At 59.6% G+C, this 23,914-nt stretch overlaps 1 protein-coding gene across 2 annotated transcripts in view; it reads right to left on the reverse strand.

The window, feature by feature from the left end:
• Positions 1–1,445: 1,445 nt before the first annotated feature.
• The window catches only part of P2RY8 (P2Y receptor family member 8), a 36,306-nt gene continuing 13,837 nt past the window's right edge, over positions 1,446–23,914 (reverse strand). Inside the window, exons 1-2 of one of the 2 annotated variants that reach the window (XM_041740353.1) lie at positions 22,998–23,091; positions 1,446–4,711 (exon numbers count right to left, since the gene is read on the reverse strand). In XM_041740353.1, coding sequence (XP_041596287.1) covers positions 3,608–4,684 — 1,077 coding nt within the window. In that variant the 5' untranslated portion in view covers positions 4,685–4,711; positions 22,998–23,091 and the 3' untranslated portion in view covers positions 1,446–3,607. Of the gene's footprint in view, positions 4,712–22,997; positions 23,092–23,914 lie in introns of those variants that run through there. The other variant, XM_041740351.1, reaches the window with a different exon arrangement.

The following is a 23,914-nucleotide window of genomic DNA, read 5'->3' on the forward strand; positions in this document are numbered from 1 at the left end:
GGGTATGTGTGTGCATTATGTGCATGTGCATATAAGAGTGTGTGCATGGATGGATCCCCACGTGTGTGCATGCATGGATAGGGTACCTTGTGTGCATGTGTGTGTGTGCATCTATGTGTGCGTGCATGAATGGATGCATGCATGAATATGGGTGCACACGGGTATGTGTGTGCATGGATAGATGCCCACATGTGTGCATGCGTCGATAGGGTACATTGTGTGCATGTGTGTGTGCATGGATGGATACGTGCATGCATGCATGTATATGGGTGCACACGGTTATGTGTCTGTGCATGTATGTGTGTGCATATAAGACTGTGCATGTGTGTATAGGGTACATTGTGTATACCCGTGTGTGCATGTGTGTGTGCATGGATGGATATCTGTGTGCATGCATGTATATGGGTGCACGTGGGTATGTGCGTGTGCATGTATGTGTGTGAATATAAGAGTGTGTGCATGGATGGATGCCCGTGTGTGTGTGTGCGGATATGGTACATTGTGTGCACGCATGTGCGTGCATGTATGTGCATGCATGGATGGATACCGCGTGCATGTGTGTATGTGGGTACATGGTGTGCATGCATGTATAGGGTACATTGTGTGCGTGTGTGTGTGCACGGATGGATGAGTGCATGCCTGTATATGGGTGCATGCAGGTATGTGCATGCGTGGATGCCCACACGTATGCATGCACGTACATGGGTATATCGTGCATATGTGTGTGTCCATGGATGGATGCCCACACGCATGCATGAATGTGTGTATGCGTGCATGAGCACATGAATGGATGGACACCTGCATTCACGCATGTGTGTACATGGGTACATGCATGTGTGCGTGTGTATGAGTGCAGGGAGGATGGATGCCCACATGCGTGCATGTGTATACGGGTGCATTGTGTGCATGTACGTGCAGACACGTATGTGTGTGCGTGGATGGGTGCCCGCATGATGCACGAACGCGGGTCCATGCGTGTGCACCCATGTGTCTGCTCTAGTATTTTAAGCCAAGCATCAAACGTCATATCATGAGACACACGGACATTCACACACGTATCTCTTACAAGAAAAGGATTTCTTTCTTGTTAGGGCGCCACCGTCCCAGGCAACAAACCCTCGATGGCATCGCGTGCCCTCCGCGGGCTGTGTTGCCCCGACGCAGGCCGCGTGCTTCCCAGCACCCCGACTGGGCCATCGGAGGAGAGCCTTGAGGTTGGAGACCCCAGGGTCTGGCCGAGGGCAGCGCGCGCTCCAAAGCGACGTGGGCGCCGTCGTTGGGCAGCAGGGGGCTCCGAGGTCAGAATGGGGAACGTGCTCACCTCCCGAAAGGGGAGACAATGGGGTGGCGCCCGGGTGTTAGGTGTCGGGCGCCCCTGCCTCTCCCCCTGCAGCAGGAGCCCAATCCGGGCATCACATCTTTCCAGAAAGCCCCCAAGCCGTGCGTACCCCCAACACGTCATACTTTTATTTGATACTTAACAGGCAGACAGGTGGAGTTTCTGGGCGCACACGCACGAGGCACACGCGGTCGGCGTGTCGAGCCAGCAGCAAGGCCCGTCCTGGCATTTCGGGCTCCAGCACAGACTCCGTGGCGCGAAGCCACGACCTCTGCGGCTGGGAAGAGGCCCCGTCCCCTAGCTAATGCGGCCGCTGCCCGCTTACAGGACGGTGGCCCCGGGGCCAGTCCCCTCTGTCCTCCCGACGGCGTCGGGGCCCTGACATCCTGCGGCGGCGGACGATGTTATGTAGACGGGCTTCGTCCCGTTCACGCCGTGAGGCGCTCCGTGCGGCTGCTTTGAGGTTCTCACAGCTTCGGCGCAGCGGACAGGCCAGGCCCACGCCCAGAGCGCGGGTGGGGGCGTCCTGCTGGCTCCGGACTTCCGACCCTGGATGCTGCTGCCTCGAAGATGCTTTCTAGGGTTTAAGACAGTCGGGGGACGTGCTTACTTGGTTGCAGAATCCAGGTCGCTAAGGCCAGGCTTCTTGGAGTCACCTGGGCCTCCCCCCACCCCCAAGCCCCCCCAGGTAAATGCCTCTGCAAGTAAGTCTCAAGGGGTCTCTCCAAAGGGTCCTTACGGTGGCCTTGGACTCCGTGCTCACAGCTGGGCATTCAGGACCAAGTGGCTTCGATGCCGTCCCCGGCAGGGACCTTCTGGGTGCAAGGCGGTGGGTGATGACCGTGGTGACAGTGTCGACGGGCCCCCAAGCCCGAGTCTCAGGCCCCAAGGGCATGCACAGCCTGGGCTCGCCCACTTTCCACCTGCAGGGGCGCAGGGCAGGGGTGGGAATGTGGGTCTCGTCCCAGGGCCACACCTTCCTCCCGCCGGAGCCGTGCGTGCGTCTCCGGTTACTCCCCGGAGCAGGTGCCCTGTGAAGGGCGGCCGTGTGCATGGCGTGGGACTCCACGCGGGGACGTCACCGTGTGCAGAAAGGCAACGAGGGCACGGGGCATCTCAGGTGCCACCGCCCCGGGGACCCTCCTGGAGGCTCTGTGCCCCGCATTCACCCCGCGAGTTACGAGGGCCAACCCCGGAGGAGACGCCTTGTCTTGTCTTCCGGAGAGCCCTGCACACCACATCCCGTCCCAGCTCTGGAGACAGGACGTCTCAGGTCCAGGGACTCCGGGGAGGGTCCCTCCCGCCTCTTCCAGCGTCTGGGGCCCCAGGCGTCCCCGGGCTGGCGGCTGCGTCCCTTCGGTCCCCGCCTCCGCCCTCACGGGGCTCCTCCTCTGCGTCTGCAGCTCCTCTTCTGTCTCTTCCTGTCGTTGGATTTAGGGCCACCCCGATGCAGGGAGGTCACGTTCTGAGCTCCTGGATGCACACGGGTTTGGGGTCACTACTTGGTCCCGGACAGCCGTGGGCGCTCTTACGTGTAGGGTCGGTGGTCTGGCCAGGCGCCCGGGTCCCAGAGGGCTCCTTGGGTGAGGCGAGGTGCACGAGGTCAGCCCACACCCTGGGAGGACTCACACGTGGCTCAGCGGCTGTCACCCGGCGGGAGGAGGAGGCTGAGAACCGTCCGGAGGGCGCCTCGGGGCCTGGAGACGTCCGGGACCCCAGTGGTGGCAGCAGCCGGCCATCGTCGTTCACGGAACTCATCGTCAGCAGCCTGTGCTCCAGCTGGAGGCCCTGCACCCGCGCCTCCTGCGTGGTTGCCCGCCGCGTGCGGACGTGGGGAGTCGTGACATTTTGGAGAACGTGAGCCTGGAGGAACCAGAGTCACCAACCCGTTTGGAAGCCCTTGTGGTTGCTCCTGGCAGGGGGGGGCCCTTTGCCATAGCAGCGCGGGGAGGGGGTGCTGGTGAGCTCCGGGAGCACAGAGGTCAACAGGGGCACGTCTACCCGCGTCTGGGGTCACGCACACTGACCGAGGCTGCTCTGCACGCGCGGTCCAGGCTGTCCAGGGTCTCCAGCAGCAGGTGCACAGAGCAAGGCCGGCGGACGCTGGGGACCCAGGGGGACCGGGATGGGCCGGCTGAGCGCGTGGTCAGGGTGGGTGCTGGGCGTCAGGGAGCCAGCACCGTGCGTCCTGCACCGCTGCAGCGCCCTCCGTGCCCCAGCGGCGGCCTGTGCGCACCTGCAGCCCCGGGGGAGGGGGCGGCGCGGGGCTCAGAACACGCTCTCCTGCCTCCTGAGGGCCGGCCGGCCCGGACCCTCCAGCCCGTCGCCGTGGCCGCTGGACATGGAGCGCGCCGACAGCGTCCGCGGCGAGAACAGGCTGTCGCGCCCCGCGTCCCGGCAGGTGGCCGGCAGCGGCCCGTAGCCCAGGTAGCGCCGCAGGCGCAGCTGGAACTCGCGGGAGGCGAAGTAATACACGAAGGGGTCCAGGCAGTTGTTGACGCAGCTGAGGCACAGCGTGAGCTTGTACACGTGGTAGTAGCTGCGGCCCAGGAAGAGGCGGCTGACCATGTGCACCAGCAGCACGAAGTTGTTGGGCGCGAAGCAGGTGACGAAGGCCAGCAGCACCACGAAGGCCAGGCTGACGGCGCGGCGGCGCTGGACCCGGCCCTGCGGGTCGGAGGCGCGCAGCAGCGTCAGGATGGTGGCCGTGTAGCAGGCCACGGTGACCACGAAGGGGATGAAGAAGAGCACGATGAAGAGCGTGAAGAGGAAGATGGCCCACATGGCCACGCTGGGCAGCATGGTGGACTTGAGCACGTCGAAGCAGGTGACGATGCCCAGCTCCTCCACGGCGTAGGTGAGGTCGGTGCGCGCCAGCGGGGACAGCGCGACCAGGAGCAGCAGCCACGCGGCGGCGCAGGCGGCCACGGCGTAGCGGCGGCGGCGCCAGGGCGCGGAGGCCAGCGGGTACACGACGCCCAGGAAGCGCTCCACGCTGATGCACGTCATGGTGAGGATGGACGAGTACATGTTGGCGTAGAAGACCACGGTGACCACGTTGCACAGCACCTCGCCGAACACCCAGTGGTTGCCGTTGCGGTGGTAGTAGATCTGGAAGGGCAGCACGCTGGCCAGCATCAGGTCCGTGACGCTCAGGTTGATCATGAACACCACGGACGGCGACTTGGGCCCGATGTGCCGGCACAGCACCCACAGCGAGAACAGGTTGCCCGGGATGCTCACCACCGCCACCAGCGAGTACACCACGGGCAGGGCCACCGCGATGACGGGGTCGCGCAGCATCAGGATGGTGGCGTTGTCCGGCCCCGACACGTTCATGTCCATGGTGGCGCCGGTGCCGCGGGACGCGGTCTGCAAGGCAAGGGGCGCTCGGGTGAGGGATGCGGGGGGGGCTGCCCCGGGCGCTCCCCGCACTTTGCCGCCACACCAGGGCCCGGAGCGGTGCGGTGCTTCCCCGTGGAAGCCCGGAGGACGTGCGCACGGCAGCATGCCAAGGGACTGACCCGCTTTCCGGGTGCAAACCCTGGCCGGGTGGGGGGGCACCCCGGGGCCCGCTGGCTACGACTGCTGCCCTGGATGGCCACTCAGGGGCACTGGGCCGCGGCAGGGACACCCCGCCACCTGCCCCGCTGGCACCCTGCACAGAGCGGCCTTGCTTCCTCCGCCCTTGCGCCTCACGGGACACGGTGGCTCTGCTCCCCCGCAGCGGGGACCCTGATCTTGGGGGATCATCATCACCGACGGGGTGGGGGGGTTGGAGACCCCGATGGGGCTCTGGGAGGGCGTATGGACACTGCACAGTGCTCATAGGTGATGGGGGGGGGCTTTGGAGACCCCGACGGGGCTCTGGGAGGGGCACACACACACCGCGCAAGGTGGTCATAGGTGATGGGGGGGCTTTGGAGACCCCAACGGGCTCTGGGAGGGGCGCAGGCACACCCGCAGGGTGCTCATAGGTGATGGGGGGCTTTGGAGACCCCGACGGGCTCTGAGAGGGGCGCATGGACACTGCGCAGGGTGCTCATAGGTGATGGGGGGGCTTTGGAGACCCCGACGGGCTCTGGGAGGGGCGCACGCACACCCGCAGGGTGCTCATCACCGACTGGGGGGGGGCTTTGGAGACCCCGACGGGCTCTGGGAGGGGCGCACGCACACCCGCAGGGTGCTCATCACCGACTGGGGGTGCTTTGGAGACCCCGACGGGCTCTGGGAGGGGCGCATGGACACCTGCAGGGTGCTCATCACCGCCGGGGTGGGGGTGAGGGGCTTTGGAGACCCCGACGGGCTCTGGGAGGGGCGCACACACACCCGTAGGGTGCTCATCACCGACTGGGGGGGGCTTTGGAGACCCCAACGGGGCTCTGGGAGGGGCGCACGCACACCGCGCGGGAAGCCCCCCTTCCATCGCAACGGCCCAGCACAGCACCACCCCCCTCCCTCACGCGAAGGTCTATGACCACGGGGAAGGGTGGAGGGAAGAGTGCACACGTGTGTCACATGATTGCTCCACATCTGAGCTTCAAGGCCACGATGCGCACGCACCTGCTCAAGGTACCGCGGCCGGGCACCTGCGCCGAGGAGCACACGCTCGCCTCCCGTGTGGCTTCAAATCCCCCAGGCCCTGGCCTCTCGGAGCGCGCACAGCACTAGGGAACCTGGACTCGCAGGTCCGCAGGTCGGGGCCCTGTCCCCACGGCCACCCGAGCCTCCCCTCTGCGTGCTGTTCTCAGTCGCCCCCACGAGGCACTCTTCTGCCTGCCGGTGGAGCCCAGGGGCGCAGGGGAGCAAGTGTGCCGGAGAGGCGGACCCTACCTAGACGGGTGGCCGATGCGCCCACGCGGCCGGGCTACAGCGCGCGCCAATGCAGCTGGGTGTGCATGAGGCGGTGGCCCCCGGAGCACAGGCAGCCGCCTTGAAGGAAAGAGGCGATGCTCTGGCCCATGGTGGGCCTCGTCTCATCAGGGGAAGGCCCGAGGGCGCAGCCAGGTTTCCCAGAGGAGAAGGTGTTCAACTTCCAGACGCCCCGAGCTCTCTCCTGAGGCTCCCGCCGGCCTCCTGCCCGCAGATGTCACGCTCGCGCCGCGCAGCCGTGTGGGCCAGGCCTTGACGGAAGGTTTTTTGTATCTGTACATGCCTCCATACATGCAGGTCCACACGCACGCACACACGTGTTCCGTTGCACATGTTTATACATGTGCCTGCAATACACATGGCCTGTTGTGTGCGCATTGCGTCGCGTGTGTGTGCACGTGTGTGTTGTGTGTATATGTAGGTGTGCACACATCCAGGTGCATGTATGTACGTGCACACGTTCTCTTGCGTATTTATCCTGTCGCATACGTACACACGATACACGGATGCACGCATCTTGTTGTGTATTTATCTTCCCGCAGACGCGTGCATGGATATCGTGTTGCACATGTGTGTACGTGTGCACGTCCTGGTACACATTAATCCTATCGCGTACATGCATGTGTACACACACACACACCTTACTGTGTATCCACCGTACGGCATATACCTGCACGTATATGGACGCACACCCTACTGCATGTTTATCCTGCTGCAAACACAAGTATGCACACACACACACGATCCTGCATGCACGCTACTCCTTTATATACACGCATGCGTGTCATGTTGTAAACATGTATGTACACGCACATCCTCCTGCGTATTTATCCTGTCGCATATGCACGTGTGAATATATACACCCACGTCCTACTGTATATCTGTTGTCACGTGCATATGTGTGTATACACGGGTATCCTAGTGCATATTTATCCTGCTGCAAATAGGTGTGTGCACGCAGCCTGCTCTGCACGCATTCGACTGTATTTCCATGGACACACACATACGATGTAAATACATGTATGCACACACAGTCCTGTTGTGTATTTATCTTATTGCATATGTACATGCACACGCATTCTATCGCATATGTACCCTCTTTCATGAAGATGTACCTGTAGCCACACGTATGCCCGGTCATATACGCATTCTATTGCATACATGTAGCCCATTACATGCACGTTTGTATACACACACATGCAATCCTCTTGAATATTTGTCCTGTTGCACATAAATGTATACACACACACACACACACACACTCTATTGTGTGTGCATTCATATGTATATACACATCCGGATGCATGTATTGTGTGCACGTCTTATTGCATCTACATGTATGTGTTTCTACACACACATCTACCCTGCCATTTGTATACATACATATGCACACACACACACACCCCTTATTGCATGTATGTGTATTTATATGTGTACACATATATATATCCTATGGTGTGTTCATATGTGCACACACAATACCCTATGGTGTGTTCATATGTGCGCACACACATATCATATGGTGTGTTCATATGTGCACACACTCATATATATCCTATGCTGTGTTCATATGTGCACACACATATCCTGTGGTGTGTTCATACGTGCACACACACATATACCCTATGTTGTGTTCATACGTGCACACACACATATACCCTGCGGTGTGTTCATGTGTGCACACACATATACCCTATGGTGTGTTCATACGTGCACACACACACATATACCCTACGGTGTGTTCATATGCACACACACACATATACCCTACGGTGTGTTCATATGCACACACACACATATATCCTATATGTATCCTGCCTATGCAGAAGCTCACAGCACATGTGTATATTCTCTTACTTCACGTCCTACTTTCCACATCTGTGTCTATATAGGCACAGGCATGTGTCCTCCGGCACGCGTGTCCTATTGCACTTAGATGTGGTATGGCGGTGCTCTGTCTGTACATATGTACGGAGCCTGCAGCTGCAGCAGCCCTGTACGTGCAGGCACACGCACAAGCCATCTATGGACGTCAAAGCCATGTGCATCCATCTGCAGCCTTTCGGGTCTGCTTCTCCGGAGAACCCGCGGGGATGCAGCGAGGGTGGCCTGCAAGGGGCCTCGTGGGCACTGGGAGACAATGACCAGCTGTTCATTATCTTTGTCCTGATTCTCCCGTAGGAGACAGGGGACAGCCCCACGTGCCCCTCGCCAGCGTCCCCACGGCAGACGGTGGGTGTGGCCGCAGCTCTGGCCTCTGAATTCTCTCCCCAGGTCTCTGCAGAGGCCCAGCCCATGAGGACATAGGTGCTGCTCCTGGGGGACAGGGTCTCCTCTGACGGTGCGTGTCACCCCGGGACCCCAGGCGCCGTGCATGCACACCCTGCCTGGGACCTCTGCACCCAGGGCGCCTGCCCCGTGCTGCCATAGGCCGTCCCGGGGTGAAGATCCCTGGGCCTTCATTTGCATCAAGGTGAGACGTGTCCAGACGCCTCCCCAAGGGCTTCCCTGCCGCGCTCATGCAGACACCTTCTCTGCTGAAAACCCCGGCGCGGTGCATCCTGCGGAGCCGCGCCCCCTGCAGCGCCCAGGCAAGCACAGGTGGACACAGACCGAGGCCTCTTCTCTGCAGAATTGCAGCAAAATCATTCTGTGCCAGGAAGCGCTTTTCTGGGCGGCTCCACGGCACCTTCCCATGGCTTACGTGTCTATGTGCATCTTTGCAACAGGGACCCGGCATCATGCTGGGGCCTGGCATAGACACGGGTGCTCAGTCCCAGGGTCCAGACACAGAGTCCAGCTCCTGGCTCTGCAGCTGGACCCACACGGGACCTCGGGCACGTCCCCGGCGCCGCACGCCCAGTGCTTCTGGAGCTCTGCAGGGCAGGCAGGGAGCACCCCGCCAGCTGCAGGTGCCACGGGATGGGGCCTTGAGGTGCAATGCCCCTGAATATGGGCTGGAGTCCCCACAGGGGGACCCTGGATACCGAGCCCCCTCTGCCAGCCGATTTGGCTTGACTATCTTGTGGCCTGATAAAGCTCACAGAGAAGTGTGCAAACCTGCACACCCCTGCTCCGGGGCAGCCCGGCAGCAAAGGGACCCCCACCCCGGGGCGCCGGGCTCACGTGGACACGTGGTGGTATGGGCCTCAGCATGCGGGAGGGTGCCCCAGAGACGGCGCCGGCCTCCCCCGGGGACCCTGCTGCACCCTCTGTCACCGTGATGCCCGCCGGCCTGGCACTGGCCGCCACGTCCTGGGGCAGTCCCTCCGGGGGTGTCTGCTTGCGGGCCGCTGGAGAGCCCCAGACATGGCCTTCGGGGCCCATCTACGTGCCCCTCCGCTGCCCCGGGGGGTGGCGTGGCTTCCTGCCGCGGAGGCCTGCCACCTGCCGCCTGTATCTGCACGGACGGGTTCCTCAAACCGGCTTAAAAACGGCCCTGGGTTTCACTTTGACTGTGACGCTTTCTGCTCTGCTCACAGGGTGGCTCCTACTGTCACCCAGCGGCCACCTCTGTCCACGGAGCGGGGGGGGGACACACACCAATGCCTCGCAGGGTGCAGAGCACGAGCAGGGACGACAATCTGTGCTCCGGGGACATGCAGGTCGCGGGCACGTGTGCGCCACGGGGACGCGTCCATGGCCGGGCGCCGAGCAAGTGTCCTGGGGCACGGACGTGCACGCAGGAAAGCAGCCCCCGGGAATGCAGAGCCTTTCTGCGCGGGGCGGGAATTGGGGGTGGGAAACTGTTTCCCTTTCTGCTTCCGGAGGCGAGCGCAGCAAAGAGGGACGAGCTGATCTATTGTTGTCGCCCCAGGTGGCGGCCCGGGAGGCGCCCATTTGCATGCTGTGCAGCCGAGTTGAAAGCAGAGGTGCGCGCGCGGCAGGTGGCGGAAGATGACACCCCAGCTCCCATGTGTCATCTCAGGACGACACGCAGCCCGCTGTGGCTGCACAGCCCCCGCTGCGGCCTCGGGGCGTCTGGGCCCCCGCAGCGTGGCCGCCGGCCCAGCGCCACGGGTGATTAATAAAGAAATCAGCTCTTGCAGACCCGGCTCCTGTGACACACGGGCACTTGTGGTTTGGGCCCGGCTGGTGGCAGCGGGTGGGCGGCAGGATGGAAATTTTACCAACGGAGCAAAAAGCGGGCGAGCGGAGGGGGCTCCTGCGGAGGGGCCTCGGCGGGCGGCCGGTCAGCCTGTGCCCACGGGAAGTGCCCGCGGTGTCAGCGCCGGGCGCCAACGGCCGACCGCTCAGGCCTGGGTCAGCCGGATGCCCCTCATTTCTTTAAAAAAAAAAAAAATTTTTTTTTTTGGTGTTTCGCACCTTCACTGAGATATGATTTACATATGGTCAAGTTCACCCGTTTGAAGTGGACAATTCTGTGGTTTTGAACGTCTTTGCAGATGTGCCGGCAGGAGCACAATGCGACCCCTGAAGGGAAGCCGGGCGCCGGGGCCGCGTCCTCGCCGCTGCCCCCAGCCCCCCGAGGGGTCGCACGTCCACGACCTGGGTCTCCCTGGATGTGCCTGTTCTGGAGCTTCGCCGACGCGGGATCGCACGCTCCGTGCTCGCCGGCGTCTCCCAGAGCGTCGTGCTCTCAAGGCCCACGCTGGGGGCAGCAGGTGTCAGAGCCGGGGTCCTTTCGGTGGCTGAGGATGCCATTCGGTTCATCCATCCTTCCGTGGATGGGTCGCATCAACCTTTGGGGTTGTTCCTGCTGCTTGGTGACTGTGAACAGGGCTGTTGGTTTTACCCGCAGCCCCGGACACGCCCCACCCCACGCGAAGGCCCACAACACGGAGCACCGGGTCCTTTGGGTCAGTTGAGGTGAGGCTGACTCAAGGGTCTGGGGAAAAGCAGAGGGCAAATGGGTGAAGAGCATCAGTGACTCAAGCTCTTGAGAGCTCCTCTCAGGGCCCCGGAGCGTCCTTTCACTGTCACGACTCGTGCTTCCTGAGCGCTGGGGGCCGGCCCGGGTGCTGCGCTCACGGCGGGGACAGGAAGCCACCGGCCAGCCCCTTGCACTGCAGGCTGGTCTCCCTTCGGGGTGTCTTGGTTCTTGGCAGCCGTCACTGGTGCCGTTGAGGATCCACATGCATCGTGGCTTTTGAACGGGTATTCATCCTCCCCAGCTCTGGAGACCAGAAGTCGGAGCTGCAGTGGGGCAGGGCTGTGCTCCCTCCGGAGGCTCCAGGGAGGGTCCTTCCCGCCTCTTCCAGCATCTGGGGCCCCAGGCGTCCCCGGGCTGGTGGCCGCGTCCCTCCTGTCTCCGCCTCCATCCTCACGGGGCTCCTCCTCTGTGTCTGCGGCTCCTCCTCTGTCTTTTCCAAGGACCCCTGTCGTGGACGTAGGGCCACCTCGTCTCAGAGCCTTCATGTCATCCCATCTGCAAACACCCTATTTCCAAACAAATCACATTCCCAGGTTCTGGGGGCCACGTCTTTGGGGGCCCCCATTCAGCCCACCGTACGAGGTGTCAAGGAGGAGAATATTCCTAAGAGCTGTTTGTAGTATTTTCTGGGTCCTCCACCTTCAACGGACAGACAGAAGCGTCCGTCAGGAGTGACTTCTCTTGAGGCGTCATCAGCATGAGAGCCACCCTCCGAGACCCAGCCAACTGGGTGCAGCCAACTGCTGCTGACCCTCGGAGCACCCGAGGGCCGTGCTCCCGGCTACAGCGATGGCCCCGCCAGTGCCGAGAGGACTCGGGACGCCCAGCCTGGGGTTTGGAATCTGACCGTGACACCCAGAGGTTCTGGGCATTCACACGTGGCCCTCGGGAAGCTGTGCACCCCCTCACCAGCCTCGTCTGGGACACCACCTTCTTGCCCAAACCCTGAGGCATGCCCAATGTCTGTCATGTGATTCAGGAGAGGAAGCTGCTGGGTTTTCTGGTCAACCATGGGCCACTCACCAAAGACACAAGAAAGTCTGCGGTTGTCGTGGGCTGAAAGGTGCCTCCCCCAAATGCATGTGTTGAAGTCCTAATTCCCCGGACCTCAGAAAGTATGTGACCTTCGTTAGAAAGAGACTTCGCAAGTTGTCCAATTAGGATGGGACCAGACTCCAGTATGCCTGGCGTCTCGATGCAAAGGGGGAAGTCTGGACACAGACAGGCACATGGGGAGGACGCCATGTGGAGATGGAGGCAGAGATAGGGTTGATGCAGGACCCACCCCTGGGTCATCTATCTATCCATCCATCCGTCCCTGTCTCCTTTTCTCTCTCCCTTCATCCATCCATCCATCCATCCCTCCATCCATCCATTCATCCATCCAATGATCCATTCTTATCTTCTATACATCCATTGGTCCACCCCACCCATCCATCCATCCAACCATCCATTCATATTTTCTATCATCTATCTATCCATCCAACAATCTACTTATCCATCTATCCATTCATCCCTCCATCCATTATCTTCTATCATCCATCCATCCATTCATCCATCCATCCATCCATCCATCCAACAATCTACTCATCAGTTCAACCATCCAGCCATCTATCCATCTATATCATCTATCTATCCATCCATCCATCTACTTATGCATCTATACATCTAACAATCTACTCATCCAACCATCCATCCATCCATCCATCCATCCATCCATCCATCCAACAATCTACTCATCCATCCATCCATCCATCCATCCATCCATCCATCCATATCATCTATCTATCTATCTATCTATCTATCTATCTATCATCTCTCTATCCATCCACCTATTCATCCATCCATCCACCCACCCATTTTGTTGGTGGTTTCATGTTGCATTAACATTTTATATCCCTATGTCACGAAATCTTTCCCACGATGCCTTCTATATTTTATACCTTTCTCAGGTTTAAGTACCGACTATCTTATATGAAATATGTCTTTCCCATGCTGTAACTATAAAATATTCTCCTTCCTCTTTTCTGACTGCTTTAACAGTTTTTAGTTTCCCGTTGTCATCCTCGGGCTGCTGCCCAAGTGTGTTATAATTGTTCCCTGTGTGCTGTCAGACAGAAGGATTGTCATCATGTGTGCGCCTCACCCCAGCCTGGTGTGTGCTGAGCAAATGGGATCTAGGAAAACACAAGATAAAATCAGAAACTAATGGTACCCGAGAGATGCCTGAGCTCACTGGCCCATCTGAGCTTGTCTGTTCCCCCAACTGGGGTTGTAAGCCATCACCTTAAGGTGCTACAGCCTGTGTAGGAGAGAGGAGAGATACCTGCAACCCCAACACCTCCTTACCAGACGTGGACATTGACCAACCGACCCTAGGGTTGACCTGGAGAGGCAACAATGTTGAAGGAAAAGCAGGACTTCACGACTTACTATAAAGCAACAGCAGTGAATACAAGGTGATATTCTCAGAAGAAGACACCAATAGATCAATGGAGTAGAACGAGGGCCCAGAAACAGCCCCATCAATAGAGTCAACTCATCTTTGACCAAAAAGCCAGGGCAATCCACTAGAGCAAAGATAATTTCTTCAACAGATGTTGCTGGAGTAACTGGACATCCACATACAAAACCCCAAAACTTAAAAAAAATAAAACCAAAAACCCAAGAATGTAGACACAGATCTTACATCCTTTGGGGGGGGGGGAAAGAACTTAAAATGGGTCACAGACCTGAGTGCAAAATACAAAACTACAAAAGTTCTCCAAAAGAAAAGAGAATCCAGATCATCTCGGGCACGGCGGTCGCCTTTTAGACGGAACGCCAAAGGCACGATGCATGAGAAAGCTAACGGATAGGCCAGACTTGATCAAAATGAAGAAAGGATAATGTCAAGAGCACGTGAAGACAACACGCAACATATTTTAGAGAAAATATCTGCCAGAGACACATCTAAAAACAAGCTGTCTATCTGTCTGTCTGTCTATCTATAATATACAAAGAACTGTTAAAAGTCAATGATAAGAGAAGAAATGGCCCCATGTGACCCCATCTGAAAATGTGCAAAAGATCTGCATGACAGCTCGGCAAAGAAGCCGTATGATGGCACGAAGGCCTCTGGGAAGGTGCCCCCCAGGCCCCCAGGGAGCATCACACGAGCACCCCTATGAGACCGGGTATCCGAATGCCTGGGGTCAGGAGGCTGCGGAACGGTGGTCCGCACGTGAGGGGCCTTGTGCACGTGAGGGGCCTGTGCCTTGCCGGCGGCCTCCCAGTCACTTTGCAGGCTGTGACGGGCGCTTCTCTGAGTGTGACAGGGTACAGCCCGTGCCTCCCCACCTCCAGGTCCCCGATATTTGTGGACTCGGGTCTCACGTTTGCCGCCGCCTCGCCTCCCGGCGAACAGTCTGATCTGAGACTTCAAAGGGGTGAAAGAGCGGCAGTCGTGGGGACAGCTGGCGGGTGAGGGCGGGGGGTGGGGGACGCGGGCCCGGCCGTCTGCTCAGATCACGGTGCAGGAATCGTCCCCCCTAAGCACACACGCTCACGTGACGGTCTGGTCGCTCTCTGTTCTCCTATTTCCCTCTGCATTGCACAACCCGGAGCGCGCCGTCCGTGACGGGTGATTTGCATGCCGAGGTCTGTCTACACGCGTGTGGACTGTGCAGATTTTAATCTACACCTCATGCAACGTAGCAGCCGCGATCGCAATCCTTCCTGCCTTCTGCGTCTTTTTTTCCCAGGGTGGGACACGACCGGAGGGCGACCTCGCCAACCAGAGACCCGATTCTCTGAAATGCAACCAGCCCCTTGCTTTCTGCTTGCCTGACATTGTTGCTTTGTTTTTTTTTTTTTTTGATTCTTTTCCACTTTCAAGCCGCACCCCCTACGCACACGTTCCTCAGCCGGGCCGTCTGAGCGGCACCTGCCAAAGCAGCCTCTGTCTGTGAGGCAGGAAGCCGCTGCATGCAGGCATTAATTAACGTGAAGACGCATTCCGTGAAAGAAAACCCGGCCGGCCTGGGGCAGGGGGTGAGCTGCCAGGAAATAGCACTTTGCAAGCAGCACATAACAGGAATTTCGGGCACTTCCTACCACAACCGAACCACAAATGCAACTGGGTGAATGTGTCAGAGGGGGTTTTTGCAGAATGAGTCCGTGGACGGAGGGGTCGGTGGGCACGCGGTCAACTTGACTGAAGCTGCCCTCTCTTCAACCACGGGGATTCAAATCTTTGCTCTCGGTTAACAGATCGACGTGCCCTGCAAGAGTTTCACCACACCTGGGTTCACGGTACGCGTCCACTTTGCAGCAACGTGGGCTGCAAAGCTGCCAAAGGGAAAAGCAGCCCAACGGACGTTTGAGGAGAGACCAAGTCGTCCCGAGGGTCTCACGCCTGCCTGACCCCGGGGATGGGCCCCTTCCCTTGTCCTCCTGACTCAAACCCCCAGGGACAGGAGCCATTCCGGGTGACACGCCCTGGGTATGTGCACGTTTTCCTGCTTTCCACATAGAGTGGGGACCTGTCTCTAGCGGATGTGAAGAGCTGCCCAACATGCCGATGGAGACGACACAGGCGTACCCCGGGTGATGTCAGGAAGGGCTTGGCTTCCAGAGAGGGGCCTTTTAAAGAAGGCACCAGGTATGTGTGCAGATCAATATATAGACAATAGAGACAGATAGATGACTGCGGGAACCTGGGGTCAGGTAGACAGGTAAATAGATAGATCATTGGTACAGTTGGATGGATGATAGATGATTGATAGGTAGATAGAGGATAGGTGATAGATACAAGATGGATGGATGGATAGATAGGTAGATGGATAGATAGATAGGTAGATAGATAGATGATAGATAGATAGATGATGGATGGATAAGAATAGATGGATAGACATATGCAAACATACATAACAGATACATATTGATGGAGACACGGATAGATGAGATGGATAAACAGATAACAGATAGATATAGATGGAGAGATGGATTGATGAGTAGATATGACGGACGGATGGATGGATGGATGGATGGATAGACGATAGATAAAGAACAGATGGATGAATGGATGGATGGATAAGAGGATCCATGGACGGATGGAAAAGAATAGATAAGAACAGATGGATAGATATAGAGGCATAGATAACAGACAGACATAGATGGACAGGTAGGTGGATGTGTGGATAGCTGATCGATGACGGGCGGGTGGATGATGGCACAGGTAGACAGGTAGGTGATAGACACACAGATGGACTGTCCAGACAAAGAGATGAGGAGGGAGGCACGTCTGCCTCACATAGTTTCCCTCCCTTGCCTCCCTTCAATGCACAATTCATCATCCTGCTTAAGAGAGACCTCACTTGTTAATTGAAGCTCATCTGCAGGTCCCCCCTCCACAGGTAAAATTGATATGAAATGAGATGTTTATTGTCTCATCAAACAAGCAGGCTCGTGACATGAATGGAAGGAAAACTTGGGTGACTTGGGGGTGGGGGAGGGGGAAATCCCCCACGTAGACCCATTTATGGTTTTTTCCATGTGAAGTTAATGGCCTGCCCTATGGTGTGGTGTGTCCCATGGGGGGCGTGATGGCCTAGTGATGAGAGCCTAGCCCGGGAGGGGATTCGGTTCGTGAGACCTGGGTTCAAGACCCAGCTCTTCCAGTGGGAGCTGGATGGCCCTGGGCAGGAACCGCCCTCTGTGAGCCCAGTTTCCACTGTGGAGGATGGGACCGTATTGCTTTTCTGTGCCTGCGGCAACATGGGACCACAAGTTGGGAATTTAAAACAATGGGAATGTTCTCTGTTCCAGCTGTGGAGGCCAGGAGTCCCAAATCAGGTGTCAGCAGGGCCGGCTCCTTATGAAGGAGGGTTCTATGAGCAAGTGAGCTCTTCCTCAAGTAAGATGGTGAACGGTGCATTGAAGCAAAGGCAGTGGAGGGGGAAGTGTTCCACGTGGATGTTCCCACCCGCCTATGTAGACTGTGCATGCGTCTATGCACCGATATGTGTGACCTGTGTATCATCTACCTGTCATCTCTGCCCATCCATCCATCCGTCCATCATCTCCATTCATTCATCATCCATCATCATCCATCATCCATCATCCATCCATCATCCATCCATCAATCATCTTCATTCATTCATCATCCATCATCCATCCATCCATCCATCCATCCAATCATCAATCATCTCCATTCATTCATCATCCATCATCCATCCATCCATCCATCCATCCAATCATCTATCATCTCCATTCATTCACTATTCATCATCCATCCATCATCCATCATCCATCCATCATCCATCAATCATCTCCATTCATCCATCATCCATCCATCCACCCAATCATCTATCATCTCCATTCATCCATCATAATCATCCATCCATCAGTCCATCTATATATTTATGTATATACGTATCTGTCATCTCCATCCATCATCCATCCATCCATCTATGCATCCATATGTATCTATGTATCCATCCATCATCTGTGTATCTAATTTATTTATCTATCTCCAACATCTACCATCTCTTTCCATCCATCCCTCATCCATCAGTCCATTTATCTACCCATCTATATCTATCTATCTATCTATCTATCTATCTATCTATCTATCTATCTATCTATCTATCTATATCATCTCCATCCATCTAACCATCATCCATCTGTTCATCCATCCATCCAATCTATGGATTTGTGTATCTATCTAGCCATCCATCTATTATCCATCAGTCCATCTGTCCACCTATATGTTATCTATCATCTACCTACCTACCTACCTACCTACCTATCACTTAGCAGTTCTGCTCCTGCGTAAACCCCAAGAGAAATGAAGACCATGTGTCCACACACAAACATGTAGGCCCATGTGCATAACAGCACGATTCAAACCAGCCAAAAGGTGGAAACAACCCAAATTTCGATCAACGGGTGGATGCATGAGCAGAAGACGGTCCATGCACACAATGGAATATGACCCAGCCATGAAAAAGGGGTGATGCTCCGACACCTGCTACCACATGACTGGACCTGGAAAACACGATGCTCAGGGAGATAAGCAGACGCTAAAGGCCACACTCTGTGTCATCCTATTTACACGAAACGTCCAGGACAGGGAAACCCACAGAGAGAGAGCAGATTGGTGGTCACCTGGGGCTTCCAAGAAAGAGGGGGAGGGGACTGCACTGTGGGGATGGGGTCTCCCTGCGGAGGAGAATATTCTGGAATGTGATACAGGTGGTGGCTGTACTCCGTCGTGAATGTACTGAATGCCTCTGAATTGTCTACTTTAACAGGTTGCTTGTGTGCCGTGTGGATTATATCTCGATACAGACAAATGCCTCACGCACGGCGGTGGAGAGAGGCCTGAGGACATTAAGGTTTAACTTCCCTGTGTCCTAGCGGGCTCTCGCACCCGGGTCCTCCTGGGTCCCTGCTCACTGCTCCCCCCACCCCCGGTTTGCCCCTCTGAGACTTCCCTCTCTTTGCTCAGGCGTCCCCACCCTGCCAGTCACTGCTGGGGTGTCTGGAGCTGACCGCCCACGTGTCCTGGCCTGTGGTCACCACGGCCAGTTGAACCCGTGGTGTGACCTGAGCAAAGAGGAAGGGGTGACAACAGCCACCTTCACTCATTACACAACACTTTCTCCCAGGAAGCCAGTGTTTACGGGTTCGAGGTTCCCAGGGGGCTCTGTTGTTCTCATTTCCTTCAATCCCAAGGCCACAGACAGCCACCTTCCTGGCACGGGTCTCGGGGTGACGGGAAGGCTGGGGCAGAGCGCCGGCCCGTGCAGAGCTTGCAAACCCGTTCTGCTAGAGCCGTCCTCACAACACGCGCCTCTAGGACACAGGCGCACGTCTCCCCTCCTCGGGTGGAGAATCCCGCACGCCCTGCGCAGTGATGCGTGAGCCCGGCACGCCGTCCCGTCTCAGCTCTGCCCGTGCGCCGTGTCCAGCTTCAGGGTGCGAACCCCGGGCGGGGGCACAAGTCAGAACACGGAGACACGAGAGCGGAGGGGGTGAGCAGCGTCCCCTTGTTTGGGGAGGCCCCCCAGGGGTCCCCAGCCTCGTGCACACGCAGAAAGGCTTGGGGGAGCCCACGGGCCTTCTGCTGGCATGTCCCTGGGGGGAAGCAGTGAGGCCGGTCCGTGCACAGCGGCTCTGAACACACGTCGCGAGGGATGTTCCCAGCTTCCACCTCGGGCGCACAGGACGCGCTGGATGCCTCCCTCACGCACCGTGGTGGCCCGGGGCCGAGATGCGCTGTAGGCCCTCCCCGGGGGGACCTGCTCCCCGAGGCACCACCGTCTCCCTGCCGTTCCCGTGCCAATGTAGCCCATCACCGCTCCACGGGCACGGGCCTGGGGTCCCTCCCCGCCGGCCCGCGTGCGCCCTGTCCTCTCTGACACCCGTGCACGTGGCACGGAAGTGATGCCGCTGGCTCAGGCTCCCCTCCAGGCCTGGCCGGTGACAGCTCTGTCCTGACTTTAGACACGGACACACGGGGCCTTCTCCCTAAACGCAGAATGGGGGAGTGCAGGCCACATGGCACCATCTCTAGCATGAGGGAGATGGCGGGGGGGGGGGGTTGGGCGGGGGACAGAATGAGAGAGGGACACAGGAAGCGTGAGGGCGTGATGGATGAACGGAGGGATGGCCCTAGGCACGTTCGCCCAGCACCTCCGAGCACCCTGGGACGGCAGCCCCAGCTCTTCGAACTCTGTCTGCTGTCCACCTGCTGCAAGGACACCTGGGTCCCCTCCCCTAATGTCCCCCTGCTGCAGGGACACTTGGGTTCCCTCCCCTCAGGTCCCCCTTCTGCTGTGACACCTGGGTCCCCTCCCCTCAGGCTCCCCTTCTGCAGGGACACCTGGGTCCCCTCCCCTAATGTCCCCCTGCTGCAGGGGCACCTGGGTCCTCCCCTCCCCTCAGGTCCCCCTTCTGCAGGGACACCTGGGTCCCCTCCCCTAATGTCTTCCTGCTGCAGGGACACCTGGGTCTCCTCCCCCTAATGTCCTCCTGCTGCAGGGACACCTGGGTCCCCTCCCCTCATGTTTCCCTGCTGCAGGGACTCCTGGGGCCCCTTCTTGTCATCGCCCTGCTGCAGTGACACCTGAGTCCCTTCCCCTAATGTCCCCCTGCTGCAAGGACACCTGAGTCCCTTCTCCCTCATGTCTCCTTGCTGCAGGGACACCAGGGTCCTCTCCTCTATGTCCCTGTGCTGCAGTGACACCAGAGTCCCATCTCCATCATGTCCCCCTGCTGCAGAGACAGCTGGGTCCCCTCCCTGTCATATCGCCCTCTGCAGGGACTCCTGGGGCCCTTTCCTGTCATCCCCCTGCTGCGGGGACACCTGGGAACCCTCCACCTCAAGGCGCCCTGGGAGGAGGGGTGTCTTTCCCATTTGCGATCTGCTCTCTCTGGGGTGGGTCCAGCCAGTCAGGGCCCCATGTCTGTCCACACCGGGCGCCTGGACTGCCCCCCCCCACATGACAGACGGGGACGGTTCCGGGCTGAAACAGCGGAGGTGACAGAGCAGGTGCTGAGCACCACTGCTGTGCTGGATCCAGCCACACCTGATGCCCACCGCGTTTCCAGTTACCCCCTTTGACAGTTTCCTCTGGCCCCGAGACGGCAGGAGTCAAGCGTGTTGTGTGCGACCGCAAGCCTGGTGCTCGTGCCCGGGGAGCCGGGTCTCCTCAGGTCGGGAACTGGATTCCAGAGCAGCCCACTGCGCCCGCCCCGACGCCCTGGGTGCACATCCATGCCCCTGCCTGAGGCCCCCACCTCGCCCTCTGCTCACTTTGGGCCAGATCTGGGCAGATCCCAAGGGTCGTGGCCTCGGCCACCAGGGCCCCAGCACCTGCCTCGTGACAGCGCTCAGGACCCAGGCCCCGTGGCCACGGCCCCGACGGCCACCCGCCCACCCTCCGCCTCAGCACGATGTGCAAAAGTCGAAAACAACATCCCCCCCGCCCCGGTGAAACCAAAACCAGAAAGAAAGAAGAGGGAAAGAGAGAAAAGGAAAGAGAGACAGAGAGAAGAAGAAAGGCCGGAAGGCAGGTGTTGGGACAAGGGTCACACGGGCCGAGGGGCGCGCGGTCGCAGGATGTGAGGGGATGACTCTGGAGCCCCCGTGCCCCACGGACACCGCGCCATCCCGCAGCATCCGGCAGGTGCACCGGGGAGGCTCTGGGCTGTGGCCCCGGGCGCTGGCGGGGTCTCTAGGGGGTCCCCGTGGCGGGGCGGTCTCCCGGTGGCAAGGCCCCCACGACTTACGGCGACAGTCCTGGGCGAGCTGACCCCGTGGGGCTTGTGTGCACCGAGCGCTGCGGACCCTCCGGCGGCTGCAGAGGCGGCTGTCACCTTGCAGAAGGACGCGCGGCCACCGGGCCCTGCTGTCCGTCCCCCCCAGAGACCGCGACAGGGTCCCCAATCCTCTCGGGGGGGACCCAGCCGGCTGCTGCTAACGGCAGCTTGTCATCTGGAGATTTAATTCGTCACAAAAAGTTCATGAAAGGCGGAGCCCTGGGGCACAACCGCAGGGCATGGAAAAACTTCCTCTTTTTCACAGCGACTCCCGTGGGCGGCACATGGGGGGGGCTGGGGGGGGGGACAGGGTGCCCTGGGTCACTGCAGGGGGTTTTGCATATTTTTTTTATATGCAAGTTTTAAAAAAAGTGATGAAAAATAAGGTTTCAGTGGAGTTGTCCGGGGCGCACGCGCAGAACACGTCTAAAACCGCTCGCTTTTGCTCCACTTTTCACACAGATGTGTCCACTTGGCTGCGGGAAGAGCTCAGCCGGCCGCGTGGGATTCCCAAGTGGGCAGCTGAACCCTGTCGCCCCCCTTAGGGCTGGCAGCCTCAGAGGGGGATTGGATGCGCGAGCGGGGTCACTAGAGAGGCGGCGAGGGCACAAGGAGGTCACCAGGGTGGCCCTGACCCCAGAGCAATGGGGTCCTTATAGGAACGGGGGAGACACCCCCGTGAGCACGCGGCGTCTACACCCCGCGGACCTCAGACCGCGCGTGTGGGCCCAGGATCCCTAAATCTCCGCTGCCCAAGCCGCCCCAGGTGTGCGCACGCGTGAGCACCTGCAGGGGATGGCGCGTGGGGTGAGCGCGAGCCTGGCTGCCCTCGGAGACGCGCGGGATGCGCTCCGCGCTTCAGGCACGAGCCTCCCCCCACCCCGCACCCAGGAACGGAGCCGCCGCTGCCCCAGGGACGGACGGGGACACCTGTTGGTGCCTCCGTGACACGTGTGATGCTCCCCTCGCCCAACGCAGCGGGGACGGGGGTCGGCGCGGGTGCGGCCTGCAGCCTGCAGCGCGCACCTGTGCTCTCCCGCCGCCCTGCGTGCAAAGCCCCACGCGGGGCTCCCCGGGCTCCAATCCACGGGCGCGCTGGGCACCTGGACGCCGGCGCCTCCGGGCCCCGTGTCCCTCCGCCGTCCGCTGAGCCTGCCGAGCGCCCCGAGGTCGCCACCCTGTCTCTCTCCTGCCGCTCTTGCCCCGCGAAGGCCCCGTGATGCACGGTCCGCGCGGCCGGGACGACCCAGGGGCACCTGCCCACCTCCACGCGGGTCAGCCGACCAGCATACGTCTGGCAACATCGTCCACAAACGCCCCAACCCCTCCGTTTGCAAAGCATCCGAACCTGGGCCCCGGGGAATCGCCTGCGGGACGCGCGCGCTGGGGTGCGGTTCCCGGGCTGAGACCACGGCACATGCGGGTTTCGAGGTGTTGGGGTCGCAGCGCGGCCTGCCCGCGTGCCCTGCAGGTTGTAGGGCCACAGATGGGGTTGAGGGCCCCGTAGGAAGCCCGGGGACAGCCTGGCTGCGGAGGACCCGATGTTCAGCGGGAGGCTGCGCGCGCCGCGGAGGATTTGCGCACCTGCTCATCCCCGCTGCGCACGTGGCGCGTCCTCACTCCTGGTCGTAGCGGGGTCAGGAACCCGCGGGGTGTCGAGTTCGATTCTTCAGGGTGTGTCCGCAGCACTGGGGTCCCCGGACGCCGGGGTCGCTCTGCTTTGAAGATCCTTTGAGCGCCCGATATGCCAGACGTGGTCCGCGTGCGCGGGCGCCCGGTGGATGGTGACGCCACCTTCAAAACGAAGGATGCTCCGCACCTGCTGTGATCCTGCACCTGCTATGACGTCACTGCATCCTCGGGACGTGGCGCTTGGTGACACGGCCCAGACCCTGTGTGATCCCACGCATATGGGGCCCCAGGCGCCGTCAGGTCCGCGCATGGCGGGCCCCAGGGGGGATGAGGAGCCGTGAGCGCCCTGATGGGAACAGCGGGTGCCCCGCATGTGGTCCACGCAGTCCCTGCAACTCGCAGATGCGGGCGGGACGGGGGAAAAACACCTAAATGCTCCGGGTGCTCTTTTTGAGGGTTAGGTGCAGCTTGCAGTTCCCAGACGAAACCCGGACGCAAGGCGCCGTGGGTGTCCTCAGAAGGTGTCGCCCAGGGCAGGCCTCGCAGTACACCCAGGGAGTCAGGGCCCCACATTGTGGGCGCCCAGGGGCTTCCCGGGAGCAGGGACTTTCAGGGTGAGCCCAGAGAGTCCCCGGCGGCAGGGCCAGGCTGGTCACACCTCCTCCCCCCGACGTGAGTGGGATGTCCCGGTCGGGAGGGAAGTGATCCCGACCTCGGGGCCTTCCCAGCTGCCGTCCAGCGGGGCGGGGGCGCTCAGCTCTCGCTTCTGTCCTGCGGGATGCAGGCGGGGGGTTTCGACCTGAGGTTTTCACCAGCCCCGGGGGGTGCAGGGACCCGGCGTGGGGTGTGTGCGCGTGTCCTGGGGCCGG

Source organism: Vulpes lagopus, chromosome X (genome assembly GCF_018345385.1).
Source record: "Vulpes lagopus strain Blue_001 chromosome X, ASM1834538v1, whole genome shotgun sequence".
In the NCBI taxonomy this organism is placed as follows: Eukaryota; Metazoa; Chordata; class Mammalia; order Carnivora; family Canidae; genus Vulpes; species Vulpes lagopus.